The 12,758-nt window shown below is 42.0% G+C and overlaps 1 protein-coding gene across 8 annotated transcripts in view; it reads right to left on the minus strand.

Moving 5' to 3' along the window:
• Positions 1 to 286: 286 nt before the first annotated feature.
• The window catches only part of ARID4B (AT-rich interaction domain 4B), a 424,644-nt gene continuing 412,172 nt past the window's right edge, over positions 287 to 12,758 (minus strand). For all 8 annotated transcript variants that reach the window (XM_056566987.1, XM_056566988.1, XM_056566991.1 and 5 more), the window contains 2 exons: positions 7,650 to 7,796; positions 287 to 6,979 (listed from right to left, as the gene is read on the minus strand). In XM_056566987.1, the coding sequence (XP_056422962.1) occupies positions 6,852 to 6,979; positions 7,650 to 7,796 (275 nt within the window). In that variant the 3' untranslated portion in view covers positions 287 to 6,851. The remainder of the gene's footprint in view (positions 6,980 to 7,649; positions 7,797 to 12,758) is intronic.

The following is a 12,758-nucleotide window of genomic DNA, read 5'->3' on the forward strand; positions in this document are numbered from 1 at the left end:
CAGACACCGGGCCACAGACCATATCACGCCACTAGGCGCTTTGTCAGGCCGCTGTCATAACGTCTACTCCAGGTCTTTAACTTCTTCCCAGGTAACGTCATGCAAGTGAAAAAGTGCAGATTAACTCTTAACATGCTTGTGACCATACTAGATAAGTTAAAAACATATATAAAGGAATAAACCTAATGTGTGAGCTAGGGAATTCTTAATCAGGGGCTTATAGCAGAGCCCCTAATTCATTTTCATATTTGAGACCCAATGGCCCCGTCGTGTCCAGTCTCAGAATCCATCTAGATTCTTTCGATAGCAATATTTGGTCCTTCCTCCTTCCAGCATACTCAAACCTTTCGATAGCTCCAAACTTTAAGGACATCAGATCATTATAATGACACTCAGCCATGTGATTAATAAATCTTAGGCTGCTTTCACACTATAAAATTCATCAGTTAAAAGATCCGTTATAAACATCCGTTACAAAAACTTTAAAAAAGGATTTTAAACGTCCGTTACAAAATCCCATTACAGTCTATGGGATTTTTTGATTATCCATTATGACCCACTTATAGTTCGTCATGACTAACGGACGATAGTTGTGACGGAAGAATTAACAGAACATGCACTCATTTTACTTCCGCCACAAGAAACGGATAAATGAATGGCCGTTATTTTTAACATTGAGGTCTATGGCAAACAGATAAGCCTTTATGAAAATTTTGTATATCTATTAGCAGCGCATAGTGCCAGCAGCCGGCTGCTGGCACTATGTGCTGCTAAGAGAAATACTTTTCATTCATAGCGCTGCAGGAGTATATGTATATAGAAGCGCTGGGGGGGGGGCAGACATATAGCTCTATCTGCCCCCCAGCGCTTCTATATACATATGCCGTCGCAGCGCTATGTATGAAAAGTATTTCTATCAGCACCATCGGGCCAGCCGATGCTGCTGCTAGAATGCTTTTTACATATAGCACTGCAGTAGCATATGTATATAGATGCGCTGAGCTGCGAGGGTACATTATATATGCGCTGGGGGGGGGGTATATATGTATAAATGCCCCGGCGGGGGGGTATATATATATGTTATGCATTAGCAGGGGTCATATCTTTATAATGCGCTGCAGGGGGCATATTATAAATGTGCTGGGAGGCTAGATATATAGGCTATATGTCTGCCCCCCCCTGCAGCGCTATACATCTTGCCATCCACAGCGCTTTTATTATAGCTATGGCCCGCCTGCTACTCACAATGTTCATTTTTAAATCTCCCGCTGAGAGCCCTGAATGGCTCCTCAGTACTGGCCATTCAGGGCTCCCCGCGGGGGATTCAAAAAGGAAAGCTAAAACACATGATACATCGCAGGGTTGCGGAGCATGCTGCTCGCTCCCCTGCTTAATAACTTTGGATCGCAACGGGTCTCAGAAGTGAAACCTGGTGCGATCAATCCCTCAGCCCCCCTCAGACTCTGTTCCATAATGGGGGTAGTAGTACAAACACTAATGTAGCCTCCCCAGCTGTCTGAAGACTCCCACAACCAGGGAATTACTACTCCCATCAGGGAAAGAAGTCTGTTCCATGATGGGAGTAGTAGTAGTCCCGGCTGTGGGAGTTTGTAGGCAGAGGTGTATTACGGCCATACATGAGGGATAACGGGTCTTAACGGATTAATATTTATTCAGCCGTTAGCACCCATTATTTTATCCGTTATTATACATCCGTTTTTTACGGTAGGTGACAAATTCACTGAACTGGTCAAAGGAACCTGACCAGATCAGGAAAATATCATTCCCATACCTCAATATCATCTTAATGTGATGCAGAAATGGGTTCAGCGGTGTATATTTTGTATCTTTATTGTCCAGAGCACGTCGTTGGTCTATAAGAAGGTTCCCTTGGTTCATTGCTAATGAATATGGAGATTACAGGTGAAGATATGGGCAGTACATTTAGTGCAGGGAGAGCGGACATGGGGAATTCTTTTCATCATGTGAGCTAAGGGATGGAATTCAAATGCTCAGCACGAAAACCCATGGAGTTTAAGATTTAATTATTAGTTGAACGAGAAACCAAACTGTTTTGGACAGTGAATTCGTTACAGGCGTATAGTGAAAATCACTGAACCCCTAGGGGCTTAGATTATATAAGCCACCTCGCAATTTACTGGCAACCATACATTTGTGAAAAAATGGGAAGATTTGCACCTACAACATTCATTAAATTTGCAACAGTTAGTGCTGGAACAAAATAGAATTGAGTATGAACAGGTAACTGTCGACCTCTGACAGGAGTTAAAAACCAGGATGTCAGATTCTCAGTTTTCAACCTTCATGGGGAAACTAGAGAAAAAGCTAACTCTACTACAAACTACTATTAACAAGACAATGCGGGATAAATTGTTAAGAGGGATTTTGAAATGAAACACATTTTCTCCAGGAATAAAAACACAAATAAGAATAGGTAAGTAGGTAAATTTGGCAGAAAATTTAAGCCACATGGTAATCGCAGGAAACCAACCAAGGTATCCAATTATTTTACAACAGAGTCGGAATCCAGTCCCGATGAAGGTGATCAGGGGAGAGCCACCCCTGGACCAAGTGTGACCCCAGTTAGGGGTCGAATCAGGTGAGGTGGTAGAAGAAAAAGAGCGACCGGTGAGAAAAATGTACAAAAGGAAAACAGTATCATGGTGTTAGAGAAATCACAGAGTCTGGTGGTGAATCTGGCTAATGTGGAATTATCCCCAGGATGTGTGTCGGTATTAAACAGGGGTTTGAATTTTGGACTAAAAGAGGACTTCAATTTTCCAGCATTTGAGGAGGACTTGTTTAAGGCCGTTAGAAAGCTTAATCTCAAGAAGTTTTTCACAGTGATGCATATGCAAAAACCAAATAAAAAAGATGTCTCACCATTAGAGGGAGAGACTCTATAGGACCGTTGGGTTTTTGGATGGTGTAGGGTTTTGAACCCCAAGATTATGCAGCAACAAGAGATTTGATGGAGTCTATGGATGAGGGGGAGGAATGGCAGCAACAGGGAGGGGACATGGAGAATGAGAGTAAGGTGTTTCTAGGGGGGAATCTCTCCACATTCAACCCACCCATCACATCAGGCAGCCCCATAGATTTGTTTTACAGTACCGTGTGTAGGGAAATTAAAGCATTAAAGTATCCTAAGGCCGGTTATAACATTTCTATGGAGGAACAGCAGGCCTTGGATTGGCTAGCTGATGTTGTGGCCGAAGGATTATGACAACAAAATCCGTAAGCAGCTGAATAATGGGTTGCTGTATGAGAAACCAACAGTGGAACCTACAAGTAAGATTATGGACGATGTCTGTAACTTACTAAGGAAAAAAGTAGAGAATAGAATTCTCAGCCAAAAAAAAACGCAGAAACTCATTCCCAATAATTCATCGAAACCATACATGTACATCCTGCCCAAAACTAAATAAAAATCAACCCCCCCATTTCAGCCAATTATTGCTGCTATTGGGTCTCCCACACAATTCCTGTCCAGTTACCTTAATTGGTTACTTTCCCCTCTATTGAAAATGATACCTACATTTTTGAAGGATACCAGTGACTTGATTATTGCCCTCCAGGATTTTCAGTGGAGGGATGGTTACAGCTTGGCGTCTATAGACATCAAGAGCCTGTATACCCGCATCCCCCATGATGCGGGTATACAGGCTCTCAAGACCTTTTTGTCCTCAACAGAGAAGTGTACTGATTTTATCCAATTCATTATGGAGGCTACACATCTAATTCTCACTAACAATTGCTTCCAATGTGATGGAAATTGGTTCAGATGAGGTCCCCAGTTTCATGCGTTTATGCCAATATTTTTTTATCCATTTTTGAGAAAATTATATATTATATATTCACACCGCTGAACCCATTTCTGCATCACATTAAGATGATATTGAGGTATGTGGACAATATTTTCCTGATCTGGTCAGGTTCCTTTGACCAGTTCAGTAAATTTGTCAATGACCTCAATGACATTAACGAGGTGAACATGTTATTCACCACAGTCTTTTGGGGAGAATCCTTGGAATTTTTAGATGTTAACATCAAGATAGAAAACAGTCAGCTCCAAACATCAGGGTTTAGAAAGGAGACAGGCGGGAATGCTTTTCTTCATTATCATTCTTCACATACAGAGCAAACTAAAAACAGTATCCACTACAGCCAAATGGTAGGCCACAACAATATGGATACATTTAATCAGCAACTTGACGATTTAGCTGGACATTTAGCTGCTAGGGGTTACCCCTCAAAAGTAATATCGCAAGCCAGAGCCAGGATTCAGAGAGAGGAATTGGTTACCAAAAGGAGGCAATTTAATGATAAAGATACCCAGGCACATAGAGCGTTTTTTACATTCAGGAATACGCCTCTAAATGACAGAATAAAGCAGAATATTTATTCAAACTGGTTTATGTTGTAAAGAGATCCCGATATTCATGATATAACAACTCAGAAACCGATTATCACATATAAACATAATAAAACAATAAGGGACTATTTGAAAAAGAAACAAAGTAGGAAGAAATCACAATCTAATTAGCTTACCGATACCAGAATCGTAGGGAATCACACATGTGGTTCTTGCTCGTTTTGTGATATGAATATTAAAACGGAAACAATGCAACTGGGAGGTTATACAGTGTTTGTAAAGCAGCCTGTCACGTGTAGGTCTACCTATGTGATATACTGCATGGTCTGTACATGCAGGTTGTATTACATAGGTAAGATTAAGCGCCCCCTGTTCCACAGGATCAGGGAACATTTCAGATCAGTACGTACTGTAAAGGTTCGTTAAGATTTATAAATCTGACGTCCTTAAAGTTTGGAGCTAAAAGGTTGAGTATGCTGGAAGGGGAAAGGACAGACACCAAATGTTGCTACTGAAAGAATCCAGATGGATTCTGAGACTGGACTCGATGGGGCCATTGGGTCTCAATGATAAAAATGAATTATGTGCTCTGCTATAAGCCCCTGCTTGAGTATTCCCTAGCTCACATGTTAGGTTTATTCCTTTATATATGGTTTTAACTTATCTATTATGGTAACGCTAAGAGTTAATCTGCACCCTTTTCACTTGCATGACGTTACCTGGGAAGAAGTTAAAGACATGGAGTAATTGTGATGACATCTCAGCGGCCTGACAAAGCGCCTAATGGCATTATATAGTCCCTGGCCTGTTGTCTGAACTCCCCCTGGTTCCATCTGTCGCCTACCTGCACAGATCAGTGCTTTCTTCAGGTGAAGAGGTCCTTCTTCCGGCATATCAGTGGGTGAGCGCTCAGTGATCTTTTCTTGTGCGATATACTGTGGCAAGATATGCTTTCCAATAATGCAAATTATACAAACTGACTAGTAATATAGTGCAGCCAAACCTTGCTGCTGCCTAGGAAACCTACAATGACTCCTTTTTCCTACCAAATATAACATAATATTCAATAAATAATTCAATGTATTATTAGGCCGGGTTCACGTTGTGGAATATTTCCGGTCAGAGATTCTGAGGGCGGCTGGCAGACATTACCAGTCACTATAGGCGGCAATGTATTCCACGCAGTATTCGGCCAAAAGTTCATTCTTTCGCCAAATGAATTTCAACTCCATTGCTGAAATTCCATTGTGGGCACTGTGCAGTGGAATCCCATTGTCCGCAAAACACTCTGCTGCATGAAAATTTCCGCCTGGTAATTCCATAGTGTGAACCCAGCCTCTAAGGACATCCCTCACTAGGGCAGACCACTATAAATGGCTTTCTATCAGTAGATGAAATCTTGAGCTTCGCTTTCTCAATGTGAAATGTCCTTAAAGGACATCTGTAGGGCTCAGAACTTATCCACAATCCTTCGGATAGGGGATAAGTTATAGATCATGGGGGTCTTAGCGCTGGGGTCCCCCGCAATCTCCTGTACGGTTCGTGGCATTGCACAGGAAAGGGGGCCTTCCGTCCCCACATGATGTGGCAGCCGGCATGCCCCCTCAATGAATCTCATAGAGATACATGGAGGGGCATGCCTGCCGCAGCTTTCTGCTGGGGATGACAGTCCTTCTGGCAGACTGCCACGGCCCCGTACAGGAGATCGCTGAGTGCCCCAGCGCTCGGACCCACCGCAATCTATAACTTATAAGCACTACAGTTCTCCTGTTCACAGGGCTTTTGTACCCTTCCCAACTATGACAGGTGAAATATTTTGTACATATTAGATTTTCAACTTTAACCCCCCCCCCCTTAATTTGCACTTTTATTAGCAATATTAAGCTTACCTCTATTATTAAATGGTGTCTGCCATGTGGCAAGTGTACCACTTTATAAAACGTAGTTCTAATTTAGCCCAAAAATGATCAAGCACAGGAAAAAATGTACTGATAACAAAGTACATAAACAATGATGATGGAATAATGTGTTATAACTATCACATGTCCCAGTTTAGTATTTAGGCACAGCTCTATCTACTGCAATTGCCATTCTAAACCCATCAAATTGGCATCATGACAGCTCAATTACAACTACTGTGTTACAATCTGCACAGCACTCTGTAAAGGACCCTTAATATATTTACTGCATTACCCTTGTATAAAATACATCAATAGCCTTCTCCTCCAATAGCAGCAGGCATTGGGTGCAAAACAGAACTCCCAGACTAGTTGGAAACAGTTATTGCTTGAAGAAAATCTGTTTACTTCTACATCATAAAAAGTGGACAACACATTAAAAATGCAATAGAAAATAGTGCCTGTCTGTACTTTTGTTGCTGTGCAGTAGAAAAAGAAGTCAATGGCCTCAATAAGTTGAACGATAGTAAGTGCAAGTGCATGAAAAGGTCCCTCTGTCACCTGCACTCAACGGTCATTGCATTCTGTGTTGATGTTGATAGAGATGGGTCTGCTAAGGTCAACATTACAGCTGCAGTGATTGAACTTGAAGAAGGTGATGATGACATGGTGGACAGAACAGCACCTGTGAACAATAAAATATTCTTAACAGTAACATACATTTAATATGTACAAGCCTTCTATATTCAGAGAAGTCACTCTACATGTAATTATACTGGGGGGAGGGGTGCGTGAAGCAGCTCTACAGATGGGACACTTCCATCTATAGTAGTTGGTCAGCTGGTAACATTACTGGGTTGTGCTGACATTAACATATTTGGGTATCATTGCTGTCTCTTATAAGTATGAAGTTAGCACATTACACAAGAAAAAAATGTTGACCAAATCCATCAATTACGGTAGGAAAAGCTGACCAATATGTTTGGTGGTCTCCTGACAGACAGCTCATTCAGCCTATTACCCAATAAATCAGGAGAGAGAGATAGCCGTCAGCCAAACGAACGTTCGGCCACCAGTTTTCACATTGTTATGGCTTAGGGTACACGGTTCACATGGTGGAATTTGTGCGGAATATTCTCACAGAATATCCCACATGGATCAGCTGCAGCAGAGTCCCATTGATTTCAATAGCATTCTGCTGCACTGTTCACACAGCAGATTTTCCGCGCATGATGAATCCTCCCATAGCAGTGGCAGGTTTATTATCGGATCAATCTAGCTTATGAGAGTGTTATACCATGATAGCTGTTAAGAGCTCAAGATAATATAAAAAAAAAAATACACAAAAAACATACTTTTCCTTTCTTTCTTTTTAGAATGCCTTCTTCTTCTATCAATAGAGGCTACTTCAGATTTTAATGACAGATAGTGTTTACGAAGTTCTTGAAGTTTTTCCTGGAGAAATGCAATGCGTTCTACACTTGTCATGTTTTCCAGGTCCGCTGAAAATAATATCACATAATCATTAAAAAAAGGTATCAAATTCTTTACAAAGTATACAAAAAAGAAGGTTGCAGCAGCACTCTTGCTCAAAAAAATGGAGGCTCTTAGCGCACTTTTCAAATTGATAGTGGATCCTGAATGTCCCCCTCTTGTCTAATGGACCCTAACATGCTTAATCCACTCACCTCTGCTGGGCATATGGCCTCTGACTGGGTGACATGCCGGATCCACTATCAATTTAAAAACCTCCTATGAAACAGGGAGGGGTGCACGGCTAGAGAGGTTGCCACTCCCGCTAACTTGCATAGCAAAAACACAAAAAAGAAAAATAGCCAGAACAACTACCTAATACAGGGGTGCACGCTGCTGTGGCAAATATAAAGTATACAAAAAAGAAGGTTGCAGCAGCACTCTTGGTCAAAAAGTGCGCTAAGAGCCTCCATTTTTTGACCAGGAGTGCTGCTGCAACCTTCTTTTTGTATACTTTGTATTTGCCACAGGAGCGTGCACCTGTGTATTAGGTAGTAGTGCTGGTTATTTGTCTTTTTTTTCTTTTCTTTTTTTGTGTTTTTGCTAATCAAAGTCTTTACGCATTAGCATCACTTAAAGGGATTTTCACAGATCAAAATACTGATGGCCGTGGTGGTAGTGGAGAGCGATGTAAATAAATAAGAGCCCGTTATTGAAAGAGCTTTATTGTTCGTTCAGTCATTCAAGTCATGCAATAAATTACAATCACACAAAGCATGACAGTAAATAAATAAGAGACCACTGCAATCACTGGAATGTGTACTGCCACTTTTAACAGCTGGTGAGTGTGGTTGACCACCCACTGATCTGATATTGATGGCTTACCCTAAGGATAGGCCATAAATATAATGATTTCAGAAAATCCCTTTAAATCAGCTAAGTATTAACTGAATGAATCAACAGAATGAATTGATGTTTATATGTCAATTAGGTTTTTAAACATGACAAAAAAAAAAAACACAAAAAGTCCTAAATCCTTCCTTAGTAGTGGATGACAAGATGAAGAGAAGACCTCTACTTAAAGATTCATCAGCATACATACGTTCACCCCTTATTTTTCCTATGATTTGCATTCCCTTGAATAGGTTATAGATATAGATCTCTCTGCACCTGCTCTTTTCTCCTATTCTTCTGATCTCTTTTACTTTTCTCAATTTTTTCTGATACTTAGGATCTTTAGGGTATCTTCACACAAACTTGATCTGCTTCAGATTTAAAGGGGTACTCCAGAGAAACATATATATCTCCATAGCCACCACACCACCTGGAAACATTCCCTTTAAACCATTCTGCCTGATATGCATGGCTCCTGTGGCCTCTATTGTCTTCTCTGGCTGCTTGATATTCTTTGCCATCCTTTCCTGCCCTTGTCCTACATCTCCCATCAATCATTGCAGCTCTGCTCTGACTCATTAATTACCAGTATCTGCGATCATGCTGATACAAATCATTTAACCCCCTAAATGCTGTAATTGATAACAATCACTGCATTTAGGGGCTGTCTGACAGATCTCTTATCAGCACCCCTGCATGTTGATCAATTTACATAGCAGCTGGAGGCCTTTTGCCTACCATGTTAACTACTCACACAGTCTGCCTGAGGTAGATTGTACTAGTAGAATGCAGATTTTACAGCCTAATGCAGTACAATATGGGATAAGTGACAGATTGCGGGGTGGGTGGGGGGCCAACCGCTAGGATAGGGGATAAATGTCAGATCACGGAGTGTCCGACCACTGGGATCTCCCAGCGATCTCCAGCACCTCTCCCCCGCTCTCTGCATATAAAAAGTAGTGTTGATCACTGCACGAAGCTGCAGCTGACATGCCCCCCTCCATGCAGCTCTGTAGCAGAGCTGGAGTTTGCCAAGTGCAGCACTCCGGCTTTCCCATAGAGATGCATGGAGGGGGTATATTGGCTGCAACTTCGTGCAGTGGTCAATACGCCCCATTCTGGAGGAGAGCCGGGGCGACGTCTGACATCCCTTAGGATGATAGGGGATACGTTTTAATAAACAGGAGTTCTCCTTTAACCCCTTAAGGACTGAGTGTTTTTCCATTTTTGCACTTTTGTTTTTTTCCTCCTTACCTTTTAAAAACCATAACCCTTTCAATTTTGCACCTAAAATCCATATGATGGCTTATTTTTTGCACCACCAATTCTACTTTGTAATGACATCAGTCATTTTACCCAAATATCTACGGCAAAACAAAAAAACAAAAAAATCATTGTGCGACAAAATAGAAGAAAAAATAAAAAAAATAAAAAATTTTGGGCGCTCCCGTTTCTACGCAGTACATTTTTCGGTAAAAATTAGGCCTTATTTTTATTCTGTAGGTCGATACGATGAAAATTATATCCTACTTATATAGGTTTGATTTAGTCTTACTTCTGGAAAAAATCATAACTACAAGCATGAAAATATTTTTCCACCTACTGGGCGATATCAGGGCTAATTTTTTGCACCATGATCTGAAGATTTTATCGGTACAGTTTTTGTTGTAATCTGACTTTTTGATTGCTTTTTATAAAAAAATTTATGGTATAAAAAGTGACCAAAAATACGCTATTTTGGACACTTTGTTTGCGTGTACGCCATTGACCGTGCAGTTTAAATAACAATATATTTTTATAGTTTGGACATTTACGCACGCAGCGATACCACATATGTTTATTTTTATTTACAGTTTATTTTTTTATGGGAAAAGGGAGGTGATTCAAACTTTTATTAGAGGAGGGGTTAAATCATCTTTATTAACTTTTTGTTTTCACTTTTTTTTTTTGCAATGTTATAGGCCCCATAGGGTACTATAACAATCAATACTCTGATCTCTTACACTGATCACTGCTGAGCATTGATCAGTGTTATCGCTGCTTGACTGCTACTGCCTGGATCTTAGGCACGGAGTAGTCATTTGGTGATCGGATGCAGAGGAGGCAGGTACACCGCGGTTTCACCATGGTGGCCCCCGATCAACCCAATTGAGCTGCCGGGAGTGCTTTTTTGTAACTTTAGACGCGGCGATCGACTTTGATCGCCGCGTCTAATGGGTTAATAGCGCACGTCACAGCGATCGGTGACGCCCGCTATTAGCCGTCAAGGCTACCAATAGCCGCCAGGACCGTCCCGCTATGACGCGGGGTACGTCTTTAAGTTTAGGGACTCGCTGAAGAGGACGCACTTCATGTGAGCTCTATAACGGCCATCTGCATTTAGCCTTTCTAAGCTCCTTTACTGGCTCCTAAGCAGCAGATTTTTTCCCTACCTCTTGCTAACATGTCCGGCAAGGACAAGAAGAATCCCAGAGGGGATTCTCAGCCATTATCCTAGACTATTCCGGAGATGTTTCGAGCGGGCCAGCAATCCAACATGGCGCTGGCCCCAGCCCGCACTCCCAGCCCAGCAGTGGAAGACGATGACATAGTCGACCTGCTGCTAGCTCAGTCTCTAGCTGCACACCCCATGGACCCACTAGCTTTATTTGCCCATATTCAGAAGCTGTTTCCGGAAGAGCTAACCAAAGCAAAAGCGGACTTTACCAAACAGGTACATGAGCTGGGGCAACAGGTCTCGGACCTTGAGATTAAACATGACGAGCTCGTAGATGACGTGGAGAACCATAAGTTACTGCTTAATAACAATGCAGGCAAGCTGGAAGACATTGAACTTAATGTTACCCACATGGTGATGTGACACAATTTTGTATGGACCAGATCCATAGAGCTCTGGCCCGTCCTAAGAACCCTGACATTCCCAGGGATGTGATCCTAAAGCTACATTACCTTGATATGAGGGATCGTATTCTTCAAGCTGCCCGCAATGTGTCTCCCCTCCCGGGCATGCCTGTGTCTGTCGTATTTATGCTGATTTGGCTCCCTCCACACTTGAGAGGCACCGTGCCATGTGACCTGTCACACTCACGCTTCAAAAGCTTCAGATCAAATACCGATGTGGCTTTCCCTTTAGCCTCCAGTTCCAGATCAACTCTTACATCTACCTAGTGCGGACTCTCTCCGAGGCTCAAGATGCTCTCCGCCGAGAACAGATTTCCTGCAAGGATGTTTCTCCCCAGCCAGCCTGTTCACAGAACACTAGGCAAGGCTCTAGCCAGAAGAAGCGCAGATCTCTCCCATCCTATCCTGACGGATGAATACTCAGCTACAGAAGATGATGTTCACCTTGGTTTGACTGACATATTGGAGTGGGCCTCTCCCACGTTTTCCGTGACTGTCCTTTACCCACTTATTCATGCTCCTGCTGGACTAGTAGAATACTCCCCACTCCCTGATTTCCTTTCCCTCCCTTCCTGATATTAATTTATTTACTCCTTTCCTTCCTGGCATCGTTATCCCTGCCTACTTTATCATCTGATCAACAAGACTCCCTGAACGCACCAGTGTCCCCTGAAGAGGTGGCGACGGTAATCTCTGCCTTGAAACTGGGTAAGGCTCCGGGACCCGATGTGCTTTCTGCTTTATATTATAAAAAGTTTTCCCATATCATCATTCCCCATGTTTCTTCTTTCTGTAATAAAACTTCTTTCTGGTGCTCTTATGCAATCTGACTTTCTTCATGCTTCTATAGTTGTGATCCCTAAACCTATCCTAAACCTAAGGAAGGATAGATGGTCCATCTATCTTCATGCTTCTATAGTTGTGATCCCTAAACCTATCCTAAACCTAAGGAAGGATAGATGGTCCATCTATCCTTCCTTTTAAATACCATCCTATTTCTCTTTCTAATTCTCTTATTAATCTTGACACTAACCTTTTTACTTCTATCTTAGTTAGACATCTGAACTCCCTTCTACCGGGCCTGTTCCATAATGACCAGGTCGGTTTCTTTCCTTCTTTGGATTAATAACATCATGCTCTCTGAAAAAATGTCAGCAGTTCGGGAAGATACCCTTGATTTGTTCTATCGAGTATGG

Source organism: Hyla sarda, chromosome 3 (assembly GCF_029499605.1).
Source record: "Hyla sarda isolate aHylSar1 chromosome 3, aHylSar1.hap1, whole genome shotgun sequence".
Classification (NCBI taxonomy): Eukaryota; Metazoa; Chordata; class Amphibia; order Anura; family Hylidae; genus Hyla; species Hyla sarda.